This window comes from Chanos chanos, chromosome 6 (genome assembly GCF_902362185.1).
Source record: "Chanos chanos chromosome 6, fChaCha1.1, whole genome shotgun sequence".
NCBI classification, from domain to species: domain Eukaryota; kingdom Metazoa; phylum Chordata; class Actinopteri; order Gonorynchiformes; family Chanidae; genus Chanos; species Chanos chanos.
In genome coordinates, this window is record NC_044500.1 from 11,640,553 (window position 1) to 11,661,243 (window position 20,691).

At 40.4% G+C, this 20,691-nt stretch overlaps 2 protein-coding genes across 2 annotated transcripts; both read right to left on the reverse strand.

The window, feature by feature from the left end:
- Positions 1–394: 394 nt before the first annotated feature.
- On the reverse strand, positions 395–15,987 carry LOC115815037 (SR-related and CTD-associated factor 4-like). Its single transcript, XM_030778007.1, has 19 exons — positions 15,862–15,987; positions 14,258–14,341; positions 13,869–13,913; positions 13,605–13,766; positions 13,379–13,508; positions 13,095–13,255; positions 12,580–12,714; positions 12,208–12,299; positions 12,038–12,089; positions 11,743–11,856; positions 11,401–11,477; positions 11,081–11,286; positions 10,722–10,822; positions 10,349–10,462; positions 9,828–9,984; positions 9,120–9,442; positions 1,596–1,731; positions 1,386–1,466; positions 395–1,286 (listed from the first exon to the last, which is right to left on the reverse strand). The coding sequence occupies exons 1-19, from the start codon at positions 15,889–15,891 to the stop codon at positions 712–714; spliced, it is 2,775 nt and encodes a 924-aa protein (XP_030633867.1). The 5' UTR covers positions 15,892–15,987; the 3' UTR covers positions 395–711.
- A 908-nt stretch (positions 15,988–16,895) lies between these two features.
- LOC115815038 (THAP domain-containing protein 5-like) lies at positions 16,896–20,007 on the reverse strand. Its single transcript, XM_030778008.1, has 5 exons — positions 19,827–20,007; positions 19,023–19,215; positions 17,766–18,562; positions 17,364–17,550; positions 16,896–17,021 (listed from the first exon to the last, which is right to left on the reverse strand). The coding sequence occupies exons 1-5, from the start codon at positions 19,901–19,903 to the stop codon at positions 16,896–16,898; spliced, it is 1,380 nt and encodes a 459-aa protein (XP_030633868.1). The 5' UTR covers positions 19,904–20,007.
- Positions 20,008–20,691: the final 684 nt, after the last annotated feature.

The following is a 20,691-nucleotide window of genomic DNA, read 5'->3' on the forward strand; positions in this document are numbered from 1 at the left end:
TTTACTGTGTATCATTAGTTTGTGAGGAAATCAAACCTTTCTACTGATAAAGCATACTGATACAAACAACAGCTGGTGAAATAAGTGAGGTTGCAAACCGATCAATACAAAAATAGTTTACTAAAAACAAATAGCAAAAAGACTTAAGTTCTAGTAAAGCTTGTGCTAATATTAACACTCTTAAAGTTGCCGGTTATTCAGTTCAAAACACAGCAGAAACATCTTTAGCTTTGTTTATGAGGTATTTTCCCCAACACAGGAATATCTGACACACACACACACACACAAAAAAAACCTCTTCCCAAAATATACAAAACGACTGTAGAAAACTAAGGTATTTACAAAAATGTTTGTATTAGAACGATATGACAATATTCATGCGCACACTGAGGCATTTACACAGTGCTTCAATGAACACACAATGTCCATTCAACCCTTCATTAACTTAGTGTCTTAAGTGCTCCACCTCCTAGAGGTTTTGGTGGGTCTTTTGAGAATGTAACTCACAGGATGAGTGTGAGAGCCACAGTGCTTTCCATGAGTTATCACTCAATGGCCAAATGAAAACAGTCATTGCTGGATACTTCTTCACACAGCATCTCTTGGTGGATGTAGCCAACCCATTTTCAGGGTCGCTCATAACTATCGAGTTCTCCGAGTCCACCGAGGTTCAAATTCAGCCGACGCACCCTGAGAACTTCCCCGCTGCAGTTACCAGTTACTCCTATCTTCACGACGGTCCATGAACCGACCTCGACCGCGAGGCCTGTCCCACCCCCCGCCTCCTCTTCTGAAGCGTGGTTCATCCCCAAACATTTCTGGCTCTCTGTCATGTCCAGAGTCCCAAGGCTCGTTCCTGTATGGCCTGGGGTCCCAATCATCCCCTTCACCTGGTCCTCCTGGAGGCCCGTAAGGAGGAAAGTCCTCTCTGGGAGGCGGGAAGTCTCCGTGTGGAGGGTGGGACATGGGCATTCTGAACCTGCTCCCTGGCGGAGGCTCCCTGTACATTGGACTAGGGCCGTGAGGCATCATTTGCGGGGGCATGTGAGGCATGTTAACCGGCGGCATGTTGGGAGGAGGGGGCATGTTTGGAGGTGGCATGTCGTTGGGGAAGCGAGGTACGAACGGAGGTGGGGGTCCTGGCGGATGCTGCAGGGGCATCATACCAGGCCTGGCCCCCAGAAGACCTCTAGGAGCAGGGGGGCTCATTGACGATCCACCCGGTATATCCATTTGGTTTGCTGAAGCCTCGTTTACGTCTTTAGATAGGTCCTCCATAGAGCTCCCTGCTGTTGACATTGAAATCGAAGACATGGAAGGCATACCATTAGAGACTGTTGTTAATCTACTGGGTCAATAGAAGCACATGGTCTAGTACAGCCTACCTGTGGTCAGGTTGACTGCAGGAGTCGGTGGAGGAGGTCCTGAAGCATTTACTGGAGACATTACACCATGAGGAGGTAAACCTGCGTTCACGTCAGTGCATGGAAAGTTAACACCCTTATGTCATCAGTGAAATTAGCCATTTAATATCTAATATTTCTACTGAGCATTAGTGTCCAATGCAAGGCCTGAGGGGGGGGGGGGTGTAATACCTGGGAGCATCTGTGGAGAGTTAAATGCTGGGTTTGGAAAGGATGGAGGTGGTCCTCCTGGTATCATAGATGTTGGAGGCTGGCCCATATGGAAAGGGAGAGCGGGAGGGACTCCTACTGGTTGGAAAGGGTGTACCTAAAAGACACAAGGATATAAATGTGTTTAGTGAGTGGATGTCAGTGCACCACATAATGTATCATTAAAGTTAAATATATATATATATATATATATATATATATATATATATATATATATATATATATATATTAATCCCTGCCCTGTAGACCAGTTGATGAAATTACAAAGTTGACATGCAATTAAAAGCATAATTATTTCAACAAGCTTTTGAAAGAGGACAAAAGGTGTTCCTTGGAACTAAGGGTTTTTAACTGGGGTCCACACACCACTAAGGGTTCTGTACTGTAGAGGGATCAACAGACTGTGATGGAAATGCCAATGTGAAATTAAATTCATTTGGTTAAAATCTAAAGGTTGTGCTTGAGGAAAATTGTTTAGGTTGAATGGGTTCAGCTGACAAAACCCTTCCTTTAAACCAAACGCAAGTTAAAAAAAAAAAAAGCCCCCTCATGAAAACATAGGAGTTAAAAATGTAGCAGGTATTTCAGCATTCATAAAAAAACAAACTACGATCATATGTATCCATGAGGAGCTTTTAATGAAGTTAAAAATGTAGTCATTAATTTGAACTTTTAAAATTAATGATGTAAAGACAGGATATACTTTTCTAGAAAAACTGCAATTTAGTATATATAAAGAATGTAAAGAATTTATAAGTCATTCCAGAGACGCACAGATTAACACTTCACAGTAATTGAAAAAAGAAGTCAAATACATCAGTTAAAACAGGTGTACAACTTGTGGACCTGTGTAAAACATGAACTGAGAAGACCAAAACCCACATGGTTAGAAAGGGTGTAACACCGTTTGACAGGATAACACTGTTTGACAGGATACTGCTACTGAACAGGGAGTTGTTTCCGAAGTACCCTGTTCACGGTCAATCCTATTTTAGGTTGTGTTATTGAGAGGGTCTCAATAGTTAGTTACATGACATGGGTCGACCATTCATTCATTTATTCATTCTCAAAGCCACTTATCCTAATTTGGGTCGCGGAGGATGCTGGAGCGTTCAGCATTCACTGGGCAAAAGGTGGGGAAACACCCTGGACAGGTCGCCAGTCCATTGCAGGGCAGACACACAGACACATTCACACCTGGGGTCAATTTAGTATCTCTAATTCACCTAACCCACATGTCTTTGGCATGTGGGAGGAAACCTGAGCTCTCTGAGAAAACCTACACAGACAGGGGGAGAACATTCAAACTCCACACAGAAAGGACCCCGGGCACCCCGGCTGGGAATCGAACCCGGGACCTACTTGGTGTGAGGCCACAGTGTGCCCTAGGGGTCAACCAGTTATTGTTATAAAGCTGAAAGTGTACTTATTTTGAATGAAGCTGAATTTGCGTTTTACATAAGCAAGCAACATACTATCCATATTTTTTAAATTATTTTGCGAAAGGCCACATGATTCACTGACATCATATTAAACATTATCAAACTGTTGACCAAATAACATGCCAAACTCAATAGGCCCATGGTCAAGTCACATCAGGTTGCGACTTCATTAAAACCATGAGGTTGAAATGTCAAGTAAAGTCTAAACAAGTATTTAAATTAACATTGATGAACTATGTTGCTTGTTTTGCCTTAGTATATTCTATGTCAAGCAGCTGCAGCTCACCGAAATGCATGTATTTTCAAATCAGTTTACAGTCAGTACGCTACCATATGTTCTGTGCTCGACGCATAATGACAGAAGACACTAGAACCTTCATTACCCAAGAGGCTGAGAGAGACAAGAATGTACAAACATGTAAATCTCCTGGATGCGACCAAGTTAGACTGAGTGTGCATCATACCGTGTGCTTCCAAACCTCCCATTCACCACACAGTACTGTCTATTCTATTTTCATGTGATTTGTCATGTATTTCTCATTAACCAAAATGGACTTAGTATGTAATAACAATATAATATATTACATATTATACATAATTTCATCATTAAAAAAAAAAAAAAAAAAAAAGAAGAGAAAAACTGGAAGTGTGTATATGATGAAGGTGCGTCAAAGTAATGACTAAGAATCTGCTGTTTCTTTAAAATAATACTAAGAGTTAAATGATACTAAAACCATAAGGTTCTTTCATGAGCTTTTGTGTTGGATTTTTTTTTGTGTGTATCTTCATTCTGAAAGACGGCACACAAAAATTTAATTGGATTTCAAGAGCTCTGTGTGTGCGCTTTAAAGAGAGGATAATGTCACCCATGTAATTTGAGGTAGCTTCCTGTTTTTAATAAATTATTAACAAAGAAAGAACACATTTGAAATAAAATGATTTTCACCAGGCTCTTTTGTTTATGCCTCTATATCATATTTACTCAGCAGACTGGTGAATGAGCTGCAGAACTCGGGAGATAATCTGGTACAAAATACCATGTACAGGTGCAAGGAGGCGCCTGTGGCCCAAGATAGGATGTCAGGGCCTTAGATCAAAATCAACTTTGTAACTGTAACTACAATAAAATTAATCTCATGATCTACTACGGTATGTGACTTGAAGCGTTGATTGTTCTCATCCTGCTCTCTGAAGCAGTCCCCAGGGAATTGGATCTTTTGTATGCTTGCACAAACACCGACTTAAAATACCTTTTACACACACACACAAAAAATCGGTTTTAACTTCTCTGCTGACAGTATCGAAACTTTAGATAACTACTGTTGCATTTTTTTAAAAATGAGTCTTTCCAAATTTTTAACTAATCCTTAAAACAATGGTATCTGATATTAACTTTCCACCTTATGTTAAATAGAACATGGCATTTTTTTTCCTTGTGTTGCAAAGTAATTTGGAAAATGCTTGTCTCACCCGAAAAAAAAGTAGTTATATTGAGGTGTAGTACAGAACTTTCTGTAAAGTGAACCATTTTCTGGGACATAAAATGGATCATTGGAATAGACTCAGATTTCTAAACTTTCAAGAGCACTGTCCACACATAAACTTTTGTTAAAACAGTTCTTTTCATTTGGGAAACACTTCGAATGAGTGTTTGACTCATCTAAATCACAGGTGCTAACAAGTCACCATTCACTCTTTAGCAGAAATTCTCAAAGCAAAGATAGTGTCCAATTCATGCTTACAGAGGATTCTACAGATTTGTGGCTCAAAATAAGAGGTCATTCATATGGTTTAAACTGTACATAACTCAGTAAAAAAAAAATAGGGTGAGTGTTCATGGAAACCACTTATTTTACGCCATCTAACACAAATCTAAACAACATTTTGAATTATTATTAAAGTAAACATGATTACTGTTAAGCATTCATGCAATGATAAGGGGTTGAGTAGGTATAAGAGAACATCTTACACTGAAAGGACATATTAGGTATAAAAGGCTACATCACACAATAATGTGTTTATCTGTACTCTTAAAAGGTTAGGCTGAGGTCTGTTGAAAACCTGCTATTCTTTCTCTAGGGATTCATTAAGAAATTAAATCACCATGCATGCCAATCTTAATTGTAGTACATCACAAGTCATTTTTAACATCCTTTTGGTATAATATGAATATGCAGAGTGCAAAGGTTTCAAAATCTGCAATGTGCCATTATAGAACATGAAAGACTAGTGTTATAACCTTAAGCATATTTTGATGTTTTTTTCCTCAAATGAGTTTTGTGGTATTATGTCCAGATGGATTGCCCTGGATGTCTAAGCAGAGCACGATAAATGACAGGTATGCTTAACTTTCATAATAAAACACTTCAAAAATGCGTTATTGTCAAAATACCGATCGTTATTCAACAGCCTGACTCATATGAAAAATAGCAGTGCTTCCTAAGGCTACTTAAGTGACCTTTATGGTGTACATCCACAAATTTAGGTTCATGCAACACTGAATGTTTACCAAATATAGATTTAACAGGACAGTTCTGGTCTTACCAAATTTCAGGTTCCTCCATAGACCATGGGTGGAGGGTCCGTGGCACTAGCCACCTCATACCGCGTAAAAAAGGTTCCACACAGAGAAGCACCTGGGAGGTACTGTGACTGCTGAAGCTGGGCCATCATGGTTAACTCCATAAGTCAGTCCAGTCACTGAAGTAACATCTGTTTCAGCCATGACTCATACCCTACTTCAAAAGATTCACTATCTACTAACATGGGCTTAATTAAAAAAAAACAAAAAAAAACAAAAACAAACAAACTTTGTTTACCTTCTGAATTAAATTAGCCTAGGTTCACTGAAACGTCTTTAGGTATTTTTTTAACACATTTGAGATCAGCTAGTCACAATACACGAACTTATTTTTTTTGTACAGTGTCTACTAGTGAGATGTAGACATGGATAAGCTTTAAGTTGTGAAATTGAACCTTAACTAAAGTTGCTCTCTACCTAGAGAGGTTGCAGCATACATTTCTTCCATAGAGGACCGAGTTCTCTGTGACGCAGGATTAATACTTCATTGATGTTGGACCTTTTTTCCTGTGCGTGTGGCACTGAGCAAATGAAAACAGCTCACATTAGGATTCTGTGAATCGTGGGACAGCGGATCGGTCCGAAAGGAGCGAGCGTTTACCTTTCCATCACTGGAGTGTTCCACAGCATTGCAAAATGTGAGGGCCTCTGATATCCATATTCCCAAACGTCCAAACACACTCACCTTTGTGAGTCCTTGGGAGACCGGGATTGCGGTTTTTACATCCATGCTGCTCTCTACACAGCGTTTGATCACTGATCTGATCCCAGCATGGTGTAGCGGATTGCAAATCTGCAACTGCGATTTTTCAGGTGATTCATTTCCACAGACTTTACTACTGTTTCGTTTGCTGTTTCCTCCAGAAAAGTATAGTTTTAGATGTATATTACGTGGATCAAATGGCAGGACTTCCGATAAGAAAATTATACAAATTTTAAGTTTTAACTACAGGCTGATTGCAAGTTGTGGAAATCCATGGTGCCATTCTAAAAATGCATTCCAACCAATATCTGGATTACTTGGACATTAAATGATGTGCCTTATTTTCCTAAGCCCTTGCATTTGTAATATTTGTCACTGGTATGTGTAAGTGTAATGTTTTATTTCATCAAAGTGTTGCTTTTTAAAGGTGTATACTGCTACATAGCTGAGATGCAGAAGTCACTGCTGCAATTTTGGAGTAAAGGACAGGGCTACTGAAAATCCATCCACCTGAAGTATTTTTCTTCCATCAACTTCCCACATCTGATTCTTACATTACGTGCTACTTTAAGGACTTTGTAGACATCACTGTCTTCATCATCAGTCCTCCAGTGCCGTCAACCATTGTTATGTCATCAAAAACTTAAGAACAGAACATTTTTATCCACAAGGTTGATTAAACTCGGACTCTCTGTAAGCGTTCATTGGTATCTGAGCTCTTTTTGGACCACTGAATGAGTGTCACCTATCAAGGTTGATAATGTTGATAAAAAGAATCGATTTTAATGATTGGTAATTGATCATTTCAATTGCAGATACAACTGCATTACTGTTCTCCAGTAAATCAGTACATTTTTGAAACACATTTTGGTTTCTGTTCAAAACGTTTAGTGTTGTTGCCCTCAACCTGGAGCTGTTCAAATTTGAGGATTTTGCATGACTGGTGGTAAAGCCACAATTTTTCTGATTTCAACATTTCTAACAAACATCACTGCAATGCAGAGCAAAACACTCTCATGCCTGCAACATTCATAAATTTAGCATGTTGGCTGAAAAAAAAAGTCTGGACAGTGACAACTGCGTATATTTTACAACACAAACAATCTTTACTACACATTTGTTTTGATCTGAATTGGTAATTATAAAAATTGCATCAAACACGGCACTGTGAGATTAGAGATGCAATATTTTTCTAAGTTTACAGCTGGCTAGTTAGGTGACAGCAGTTTAGCTTGGTGATTTTAAATATGGTACATTATTCAAGGGACTTTTCAGCCGGCAACTCTAAACTGCTTTTAGGAGTGGTTTGTATCTGACGGCTTTTAGGAGTGGTTTGTATCTGATAAATGTCAAAGTGGGTAAATGCACACAGGCCAGTCTACCTACTCGGTTCCATCAGCTTGATCAGGACTCCACACTCAGAGAGACTTCCTGAGTTTGAGGGAAGACAGGAGGTCAGTATATTGACTGTGGAAGAAATGGCCTGCACCGGTCGGCTATTACGAGCTTACAGCTCTCAAATTACCTTCTTCCATCACGGTTGGGAAGATTCTGTTTCGACAAAAGTGAAAAGACTACAAAACATCTGTGAGCTTACTGAAAACTTTTACGTTATTTGTTTCCGATGACCGCAGTGATGACACTGTAAAACACACAGAACTGAATTTACGATTTGACGACCAAATCGACTGTCTTCCAGAACAGAGGCATGCTACAATAGCAACTATACCATACTATTTCTACTTTTAGAATGCTCACTGGCATGGCAAGAAAATTAGTGTCATGATTACAAATGTAGGCCTCCTCCATCAAGTGGCCAAATGTGTAGGCTTGCCTACAGATTACCGGAGGGGGAAGAAAATTAAGTAAACAAATGCTGTAAAGAGCTGAGAAACAGGGCAGTGTGAGCAAGGCAATACACATCCACAACTGAGCCAAGATAAATGATCTGTTTTCAAAACAAATGTCTTATTCTCCATTATGTGTACAGCTAAGCTAACTGTTTCCATCTAAACTGAACTTCTTCTGTGACCCTGCCAATACCATTCTTAAACTCTTATGTTATAGTTACCCAACCAACCATCCCACATTGCAAGCTGGTGAAATATCAGATTCAGGTATGCCTGACATACAGTAAATTTTTGGCCTGTAGTCCTAACCTGCACAGAGCAAATACTAAACGTTAGAGAGGTAAAGGGTCTTTGTGCATAGTCTACATGTTAGTAACAAGGCATCCATAAAGACACAAGCACGGGAATACACACCACACCTTCAGAGCAATCACAAAATATGTAACTGCGAACACTGCGACATTCAGGTGATCATGAAATAGAGAGTTTTATTATGATGACAAAGTGAGTTTCCTGGCACCCGAAGGATCAGACACACTCAACTTTTGAAGGTGCTCCAAAATGAAGACAAAATCTGACTTACAATAATTCTGTTTACTTTTGTGCGTCATAGCAGGCGGTGCCTATCCAGATCCATCCTCATTGCAGGGTGACATGATAAAGAGTTGAGACGGGGTCTTGGTAGTGGGTGCAAAAGTGGTTACAGATGCAACCACTGAATAGCTCTATCCATATGTTAAGCCATGTGTGGAAATGTGTGTATTATGACAAGGTATCAGTGGAAAATGAGCAGCTAAAACGCAGTTAAAATGACCACAGGAAAACACTGGCAAAACTATTTTTGTCAGGACACTAGCCTGTTTATTGTGGTTGAAATGCGTAGACAGTATTTGTTGGAGGTAGATTTTATTGTTCCATGCCTCCGGAACCAAAGACACACACACCAACGTAATGCAAAGAGTTGTGTTTTGATAAATAAACTCTCACAGAACCACCAACAACAAATGCACAACATACCGAAAATACCCTTTGCCAACCCATAGGGAATACATATGCCATAAGAGCGCAGAAAACAGAAATGAGACACAGACCGTTTCTGAGGGGCTTCGTTTGAAACCCTTCAGCTTTTACCTGTGGAAGTGCAGTGACTGAGTCTCCATCTGCCTGTGTTGCCTGTGGCCCTCTATTTCCTTCACCTGGCTTTACCATGTCCTTCATAGCACCATTCCACTCTATACAAAGGGGTGATCAAAGCCATTAGTGCGCTGTGACAGCAAACTACAACGGGTCAAAACTGGCTAAACAGTAAGAGACATTTGAGCTGTCTGAGAAATAAGAGATAAACAAAGACCTACAAGAAGCAGCCGCGTCTTAATTTCACTTCAGAACAGTACCAAATAAGCACAATCCATAAAAATGCATTAGCTTGTTAATGAGAGCTATTTATCCAGCTTAGTTTACTTTTTGTTTTTTTTTTTATTTTGTTTGTTTGGTTGTTTTTGTTTTCATTTGGTCACAATGTCCATTTAGAGGATATCCAGTTACAGACTATGTGACTGTAAGGGGAGGACATTATCATGATTTTTTTTTTCACGACACATTAGTCCGAGTACTTACCTGGACAGAGTGTTTCAACGTCCAGCATGCCTCCCTCACGAAAGCTGTCCAGCTCCTCCTGTTTGACCTTACTCCAGGGGATGTAGGTGACCCCGCGTTCAACGTCCCAGTACTGTTTAAATTCTGGCTTTATGCCCTTGTTCATCGCCCATGCAATCTAGCCAACGACACAGCATGTGGAAAAAAACAGCCTCACAACTATTAGAAAAACACCCTGATACCCTGATAGGAAACTATCAAAATGTACCTAATGACACTGCTGACAGCAACTCCGCTTTCAGACCTTTTGAGTTTGGATGTATAAAATATACAGATACTCAAAGACCCAGAGAGTAAAATGAAACTTCCAGAAATTCCGATACGGTTGCATTGTATGTGGCTTACATTTACTGGATTAAAAAATAAGCCAAAAAAAAAAAAAACCCTACTATCTACACAAAGACCCTGTCAGGTCTTTTGATAGGGTTTAATTGCTTGATAGCTGGTGCACAGCTCACACAGCAGGTCTTATGAGACGGTACCTTGACAGTTTTCTGGTTGATTTTGACAGGGCCCCTGGTGAGCGTAGTCAGGGCTCTGTGAGCATCCTGCCTGTGTACCATGACAACATAGGCGCAGCCTCTGGGGGGAATCATCTGAGGGGATACAGAACATAGAACCACATGGATTTCTTTTAGCCCAACATCACTTTACAAGATTACTGTCTTCAGAGGGATCCTTTGCTGGTTTACTGGTTTTACGTTCAGAAATAGTTCACTGCTCTGACTCGGAGAAATGGACATATCGATTGTAATACATCTTTTAATATGCTGCAGCTGTGCACGCTTTTTAATTTCCACATCAAAGAGCAAGAGAGGAGTTGTCATAAAATGAGATATGCTTTCTGATACTTACGTTGACTGACTCAATCTGACCAAATTCCTCTAGCAGGCTTGTTATATCCTGTTGCTGTGTTTTCTTATCCAGCTGGCCCAGCCACAATGTGGTGCTACAAACTGCAAGAAAAACATTGGTCATTATGTTAGAGGGGTAAGACGTGTAACTTACTGATGCTGCAGCATCACCTCCGCCGTACTTAAGAAGTACACCCTCTGAATACCTAAACCTGCAAACCAAACTTACCATTACTAATTAAAACAAAGATTCAGGTTAGGTCCTAGGTAAGTAGGTGCATAGACAGATATATCAGTGAACACAGATATCTTTTAAAAGGCATTCCTAACACTGCTATCAAAGTCTTTAACTAGACCTACCACTAAGACTTTCTCTCTTTATAGAGGGTAGCCCTTTCAGTCTGCGTTCTCGCTCCCTTTCTCTCTCCCTCCTTTCCTCAGATCGAGAACGTGGAGAGCGTCTGTGGTGTTCTCTCGAGCGAGACCTCGAGCGGTGAAGACGAGGCCGCCGCGAGCGTGAAGTGGATCGGGATCTACGCGAATGCGATGCCCTTCTCCTTGGGGACCTGGAGGGACACCATTCGATCGCTCTCGGTTACGTCTGGAATGTTTTTTTTTAACAAACTCAACAATATCAACAAATCATCAGAACCCTTCTCAATCTATCCCTTTAAACTGACCTAGACTGAGATCTCCTATCATAGCGTCGATCTGTTCCATCCCTCCTTGCAGCTGGATCCATTTCTATAGATGCCACCTATCAGAAAAATGTATAACAGTACATTTAAGCCAAGAACGACTATCAATAACATAGGACAGCGTTATCAACTAAATTAAACAATTTCTCAGCAACATCTTTAAAACAGTAAGGCAACCTCACAGCCTCATGCATGACATTGCCTTCTCTCTACACCTTCATTTACAGATTTCCACAGCAAAAGGACAGTTGCGTCTCCTCTTGACAAAAATACAAATCAAGTCTGTCTTGCCTGTGCAAGGTGTAGGGGATATTGACTGAATACCTCAATGTGAGGGGGTAATGCAACGTTGGCCATCTGTTGGCCCATGAGTGGATCTCCCACAGGCTGTATCATTCCTGGGTATGGTTGTGACAAAGCTGCACCGTGAACCTGGGCCTGTAGGTTTGGGACAAGCAACAAGAGGAGGAGTTTAAGAGAACTTCAAAAAATTATGTATTTAATAATCACAGGAGATTATTCCTTAACATCAGCACAAGACAGTTTGGACAACAGTGTACCATTATAAAGGGAATAAAATAATTGCAAGATAACTTTTAAAAACAGTCAGTTACCATACCTGATTGGGGATCTGAGCAAGAAACTGAGGATGCAAGGACTGGTGCAGATTTCTGAAAATCAGACAATCATTAAAAAGAAAAAAATTATATATATATATGTATGTATGTAAACTGTCTGTAAGATTGAACAAACAACGAATGTAAACACAGGATTTATCATGTATCTTACACAGGAAGAGAAACAGCAGAATTTGTTTCGTCCCTTTGCGATTCTTCCCCGCCCTCTGGCTCGTCGTCATAGTCAAAACGGTCAAGAAGTCTCTAAATGGACGAAAAGAAAAATATTCAAGTCAGCAACAATATAAGCAAATTCACAATTTCAGACCCAAAGCAGTCATATCCACTGACACTTAAATTATATCCACTTTACTATAAACAACCCTGGACAGGTGTATAAAGGAAGTGTCCCTCTGGACAGCCTCAACATGAATATTCCACTGACAATAAATAATTATTCTATTTACTTCTTTTTCTGTGCAGGCATGGGGCACATCATTCATCCTGAAAATGCGTGCAACTATGTGTGCAGCTGCTGTATTACCTTGGCAATGTTGTTCTTCTGCTCTGCGGGAGGTGCACTCACAGGGACATTCTGTGCTACAGGGGCCTGAGAGTGTGCAGGCTCGCTGTTGACAATCACTGAACTTTGCTGGAGGGTCTGCAGAACTTGCTGAAGCTAGATATGAGGTTAAATAAACACAGATTGAAGGTCAGGCTTATAGTGGGTTGGACTAAAAGCACACAGTGCAAATAATATATCTACCACTTGCGCTCAACAACTGTTACACAGATGTTCTGTGTATCTAACAGCAACTTCAGAAGACAATAAATTACAGATCTAAATATGATATGCTATCAGTCAAGAATGTTTTTATGGAGTAGTGCAAGAAAAAAAAAAAAAAAAACCGGTGCCTGATAGCAAAGAAAGACAGTTCGTTTACACAGTTTTTTATTGTTTTTTTTAAGTGCGCCAAATTTAGATTTCACTGGAAATAATTTCTTGTTTCCTAGAAAATCAGAACATCCTGTGTATCTGATCAGCGTTCGGCAGCCTACCTCCAGGCTTTGAGAGGACTGAAGGATCTGTGCCACGGCAGCCAGGGCGGCAGAGTTCTGCAGCTGCGGCAGAGCTGCCATGATGGAGGCGGTGGGTACGGGCAATGCCGCTGCTGTGGGTGGAGCAGCCGGTGCCACAGCCAGTGCTGGGGCGGGAGAACCTAGAACAGACATGTAGGTATGGTTACTGAAACATGATGTAGAAACTATATCCCAATCGATATTCTAAGCGGCGAGCATATCTCTAGGTATACAAAATAAGGACTGAATGACTGTCAGTGCACCTCCTACTATGCTGCCGTTTTGTGTGACTGGCATCGCTGGTGCCGTTGCCATGTCCGTCAGAGACTGAATGATGTCCAAGCTAAACACCTCGTTTTTCTGCCACAGGTTCAGCACTCGCAAAATTTTGGCCTGAAGGGGGGGGGAAAGGTAGTTCTAGTCAGTCTCCTCCTTCAAGATTAGCCATTATTCTACATTTCAAATATCCCTGCTGTAAAACAAACCTACTTTATCATCAGGGGGACACTGGTAGAGATGCTGGAATGTTGCTGTTAAATTTTTCAGAAACCTTGGCCCAAACACATCCTTTTCTACTCCAAACTGGTGGCGTGATTCCCTAATGATGGAGTCTACCACGTAGAGACCAGGGACTTTTAGTTCTGGTTTACACTAGAAAGTGGGGGAAAATAGATCAGACCTTAATATACAAGACACACATTCGGTGAAACACAGAGCATTACAAGACTTTGTATCATCTTTTCCAGAACATACCTTTTTAATGAATTTCTCCACAATCTGGACCACGTGTTTGTACAGCTGATAAGGTAAACATAAGCAAGAATTACAATGTAACAATCATGTCTACAAACTATTTTAATCAATCTTATCAAAGAATGAGTGTCTTTGTGACGGCACAAACAGCTAAACATTCTAAATGTTTTCGTAACATTTCAGGTTTGTTTATTTGCAGTTCTCTGTTATACATTCAAGCTAAACTTGTTAGTACGACAATCTGTACAGGTATTCTGCTATCCATGTACCATCCAGACCTATTCAGGATAAAGCCTACTGTTGACGAACGAATATTGAATATTGGATGTTGTAGAAAGCAAACATATTCTCCAGTCAGTACATTTACCATGAATATTAACTGTGCATACCTTGATGGCTTTTATTCCGGCCTTTGTAATGGCCATCATCTTTGCTCGAGAAATGGGAGGTTTCACATCCATCATAGAGAACAGCTGTTTGGAATAAACAGAGGCTAAGACTGTAAAATAATCCACTGCCACAATCCTAAAAACTTCAGTGAATAGTGAAAAAGTATAACAGGGCCATGAGAAATGCACAACAATTTGCTGGAAAGATTACTGAAATAGCAATAATACATTTTATGACCATCACGTTATGGCTCATATTGTTACCATTACATCTAAGACCTTTGTTGTGATGTAAAATTCATCACTGTTGGCAAACTGTCCTGTTTCCCTATATTTGGACCCTTATATGACTGCAATCCACAGGTCAAGCCAAAAAAGCTCTTAAGTATGATAAGTAGATATTCAAGTTATTGTGGAAATGTTAAGTGTAGCCTATTTCACTCCACTTTTAAGCCAAAAAATTAATTCTGCAGAGTAACCAAGGATTTACAATAATATAGAAAACAGCTCAAGACAGATCAACAAGTTTAATGATTGAGCTCTGCTACAAGAAAAAGAAAAGGGAAAATGCACTAAATATATAACCGTGTTGAAACTGTACCACCATATTGACACCCCTACTGCTGTTTTTGGTTTGTGTACGCTTACTGTAACTGTAGTCATAACAGTCAGTATAGCACGGTGAAGTGCAGCCTCGCTGAGCAGAAGTAAATTAACCACAATCGGAAAATAGACAAGGGACGGAAGAAAATAGCTGCGGTTGGAGTCAGAGAACTTCACAACAGAAACAACAAGTTAGTTGATTTCTACTGGAGTAAAAGTTATCATCAGTAGCATCACATCTCGCCAGGGAGCTTCATGAAGGTTAAGGGATCTATGGCAGACATTTTACAAGAACCATATCGAGGAGAGAATGTGGTGACGTTATCTCAACGTTGTAATTTGATGCAACAACTCAAGCGGTACACGTAACAGCTCGGTTGATTTGCAATTACATATGCGAACAAACGTAAGTTAACTGCCGACTAAATTCTGTAATAACCCAGCTAAATTAGCCAAAATCACCAAATCGATTAATGTGATTAGCTCCTCTGTGCCCTCTACACCGCCCAGTACAGTAAGCAGAATCGATGTGAATGACTGTAGTTACTTTACAGGGAGCTCGCTAACAATCTGCAACAGAGCTATGACAAGCCAACCAACAGTGCAGCGTACACAGACTAACTGGCCACAGGTGTTTAGAATAGTTTACCAGTGGAAATCCTCGGCAATTTTGACTCCAAGATGGCTACCCTTACACCATGGAATGTCTGAGCAATTTCGAGCTGAGTTCGGCCAACTAGCATATTTATACAGTCGGAAAATAATCAAAACGACTTTTGAGCAAAACGAATGTTTAATTTACGATGACAGGCTGTGTTGGCAGACTTCACAGAGCCGAATCGTTTCGAGATAATTATGTGAGCTAGCATGGATAGCTACCCTAGCTAAACACGGCCATCTTTGCAGATCGCTTATGCTAACCTAGGCAAGCTAATGTTAGCTAGCTAGGTTAACTTTCAGCAACCTACACACATACTCTGCACAAGTGATATGCCACTTACTTCAGTGTTGAAAGCATCGACCGCATCCATGTTCGCTCGTTCTCTTCGTTTACCTTTGTAACACTCACATACATACACTACACTTTCAGTTATAAAAGGATTAGCTGATAAAAATTACGTTGCAGTTCATATACTTCTTACTCTGGCCTCGCGCCCGCCATCACTGATGGGTGTGTCTCGTCTGCAGGTAGGAGGAGCACAGTGGAACAAATTTTTATTGGTCAAAACAAAGAGATAAACTGAAGTATCCAGGACAGCAAATCTAAACACAGAGTTCGGTTAAAAATAAGATAAAATATAAAAACCTGACCTCCTCCTATATGTGTATATATTTGCTAACATTAAAAAAAACATTTTTTAAAATGTTAGCAAATTACTCTCCATCGTCCACAGAGTAACTGATGTCACACATGTAACTCAGCACAAGATATGTGTAGAAACTTTTGTCTTTATGACAGTTCTGTGCAAAACAAAAGAATCCTACGACAAATATAAAAGAGACAACACCTGCATGTATCACATAATCATACACAGGACAGGACACATAGAGTTTACAAGCAATCCACATATTTATCAAACCAGCAAATTTTTTTACAATGTAGAACATTTACAGACAAACAGACAGAAATGTAAATATCCAAACCACAAGTATGAATTACCTACAGTGCATCTGACTGTAATCTTTCAAAACATGTTAAATATAGAACACACGATTGTCAGTCTGTCTTCTTTAGCCTATGTAGCACAGTGTTAACAATCGAAAAGCCATAGAGAAAGATAGTGCAAACTTGAAGACAGCAATCCCTGTATACGTAATCCTTGCATACAGCAGCTATCTGAACATTAGAGCGATCTCTGCACCAGAGAACGACACTTTCTTGTCGCTTGATACAAATACAGTTTCTCTTCTTGTGAACTGTTTGATGGCGGAGCACTGGTCCACAGCAAAATTCCCTTTCAGTCCAGTCAGCCATTCCTATGAATTGTGAACAGATTTTTTTTTTTTGTTTTGGTTTCAAGTTGGCTCTGAAGAGCTAACCTAACCCCTCCTCTTCTTCAGTTTTTGGCTCGGCATGGAGATGTGAAGCATTTTCATCCTCACAGATAATAGCCACAGTCTCCCCGGGATGAGAATCGGCCGCACTAGTCTGTAAGTAGGCCTGCAAAGAGACAGGAATGAGATCAAAGAAAAGTGCAACTTTCAAGAGTATGTACATAATGAATATTGTGTTTGTACAAACAAATAAATAACCAAAAACAGAATGTTATTTTACACATCTGATGGAAGCTTCTGCCACTCTGGGTTTGAGTTAATTGCTTTTGCAGTAGACTGACATTACATACATGTCCAAACAGTTTAATCAGGATCTTGAAATGATACATTATGATGCCCTCACTAAATGAGAAGCAAACCAATACTTTACAAAAAGTATTCCCTTACAACAACAACTAACCTCTAGACTCTTCATACGTTACATTATACAGTACGTGACTTTCTGTACCCTCTCAAGCAGTTGTAGGCGTTCTTCTTTGAGCAGGTTGCTTTGTCTCAGTTGATTAACTGTGCTTTCTAATCCAAGCAATTTGTCCAAGTGTCGGCGATGCCTTTGCTGCAGGACCTTCACCTTTTTCTGGAGCTCAATCACTATGGCCTCCAGCTGTTCCTTGCTCAGGTTGTTCTTGTGATACCTGGTGAAGAAGCAAGAATAACGGACATGGCATCGTCTACAGAACGAGGAGTTAGCGGATCTGCCTCGGCGTCGCTCGTTCTGACTTGTCTTACGCGTCCTTTTACGCTTTGTTAAAGAAAAGGTATGATATTACCTAATTCAACAGCTCGAGAGAGAGAGGTACTACAAATGATTGCATGGCTAAAAATGGACGTGATTAAAAACCCTTCTTACCTGTGCTCCTCGAGTTGTTTAGTCCCGCCTGCCGTGCCTTCGCTTTCCTCCCCTTGCCCCTCGACAGATACTAATCTCTCCAGGGTGAGAACAAGTGAGTCTGGGGAGGGCATTACGTGCTTGGATACGATGGGGACGGTGGAGACGATTGGCTTAGAGCTGAGAGAGGAGGACAGCACTGTTTCTGAGGAGGCACTAATCTGCATAGAGGCACAATTAGATAGGACATTGGGAATGGTCTCAAAGTAGGCAATGAGCTGGGTGCCACTGTCCTCTTCCTGGACAACAGAGGTCTCCTCCATCTTCGTAGCTTCATTCTCAGTGGCAAAAGAGGAAGGATCGTGGAGTGCTTGCCTCATACCTTCCTTCGTTACTGTTTCCTGGCTATCTGACAGCTCCACCTCCTCTCCTCCTTCGAGAGATGGACTCTCAAACATCATTACAACCTCACTTTGTCCCTCGCTGCTAGTGTCATCTGTTTTCTTGGCTGTCTGAAGAAGATTTACGGGAGTGTCTCCTTCCGTTCCTTGAACCCCATCTGTCAGCACAGCTGTCGGAAGGGTTTCCAGTTCACCTGCAGAGTGACTGGCATCTAACAGTACAGGTTCACTACCATGGGATGACTCAAAAGTTACTGCATAAAGCTGCACAGCACTGGTGTCACTTTCATGGGCAGAATGCTTCCTTATTGGAGTTACTTCCTTAGATGGAGTCACTCCATCTGGTGGTGGCAGTTTTGCTTTCTGGTATCGCAGACGTCTGGCTTTCCTCTCAAGATAACCAAGAACCTTCCGTTTCTGTCATGGCACATTACAGATTCTTGTTACATTGTTTTCAACCACAGCACTAATTATAACAGTAGTAGTTATAACAGTAATAAATGGATATTGGTCAAGATAATATTTGATAGAAGCAGTGATACCAGCTCATGAACAGAAATGAATTACCAATAGCAGCTAATGTATGCACTTACTTGCACACACAAGCAGATATACACACACACTCACACACACCACACACACACTGTCACATGCACTCATTTTACTGACAGGGGGATCTAATCTGGGAGTATCTGCTTTTAATGATTTTGCAATGCCATGACTGACTGAATTTCTGAATATCTGACTGAATTTGACAAGGGATCAGTCCTTCATCTCTTAAGTCTAATGAGACTTTTAGAAATCTGCAGTTTGTTTTAGCATGGTTTAGAATGTTTTTGTTTGTTTGATTTTTGAGGGTTTGTTTGTACTGACCCACCTTAGCGCTTTCGGTGAGATCGAAGATTGTTGGTACAGCATCAGTGGCGAGGTAGCGGATGCCCCAGCGTAAAGTAAAGCAAGATGGCAAGAAGTGCTCATGGCAAATATACTGGTGGCGAGTTGGAGACCATTCTTCACGACCCATGTTCTTCAACCACAGCTGTAACCTCTCTGGATCGTGCAAAGGGTACCTTGCAAAAGCAGAAAATGTAATTCCAAAGAAAGGCTAGTACTTACTGGACACGTTCTGCACAGACTGGAGCAGCTATGACTCTACAACACTGAATTTGTCAAAACTATTCAGGCACCAGCACAGGCACTTCAACTGTAATTTGACCACAAAAGATAATATATGAGATTTGTTTGATTTCTTATTTTCTTTTTCTTTTTATATTTTCTAGCATACTGCGTCATAAACCACTTCTTTTTAAGGATTTTTAAGTGCCAGGTGACAATCTGAATTCATCTTAGAACATGCCATTGAACAACCAACTTAGTGATACTGCACTGAGAAGCTAAGCTCAATAAACTGCTAAGCACAACAAATTTGATGGAACCTCAACCAACCTTCACCTTCCTAAGAAACATACCGTTATTTGAAAATTATCTGACGTATTTAACCGGAGAGCTTCAATGATAATATCATTACTTTACGAATATGTTAGTCTCTTAATGTATGAGCAAGACAGCGGAATGTACGGTGTTGAAACTTCTGAAAAATATGGTTCAGTCGCTGGCTAATACTCATTTGCATTGTGTAGTTCACCTTGATCTCTCAAGGTGCTCTCTTGCTTGAACTTACTTGTAAAAACTCCGCTTCCCACTACCTGTGTCCCTGGAATCATTCTTGCAGTTCGGAGCTGTGCAGTATTTCGGCATTGTAATGCCATATAGTGCAACTTGAGATCTGAGACCAACTATTAATACAGAATATTGATTGCGGTGCGTCATGTAATGGTAATGCATTTGACAAATATTTCGTTGGTGTCAATAGTCATACTGACAACCAACCCCTAAAAGCCGATATGCTAGCATGTAGTCGCACAATAGATATGTACGCATGCGCGCGTGAAACAACGGACTCTAAATGGGCGGAGAGTGCATCACGGAAGTATTCTTGTCCTTGTCTGAAGTATTTTCTTCCGAAAATTTATTTCAACTTTATCCCTCTCTACAGAAGTTTCCAAAAGATGAGACGCACAGTTTTTATTGTGTCTGAAATATATATAACAAGAAGATGCGCTCGGATGTATAACTACATACATTATCCAACGACAAGCTATAATATCAAATGACACCTTTACGCAAGCACTGCTGATGTCCGCACGGTGGCAGCAGAATACGGCATTGAGTTCATTGGATCAAGCTATCATATTGCGTAGTTCATTTTGTATCAGGAATGTTGGTATTAGTATATTGTGTGTACTTTCAAGGACGTTCTCCTTGTCATACTTGTGACAGTGCATATGTAATCTGTAACAGAAGTTAAAATCACACGGCACAGTGGCATGTAAATAACATGAACTACATTCTCATATTTTACATTACGCATCTCATTCATAACATTAGAGGTCTCCATCCTAATTATCAAATTCAGGGAGATGCATTTAAATTCATCAGTAACTATCCGTATATTTTCAACCCACATGGGAGGTCATACACTTTCC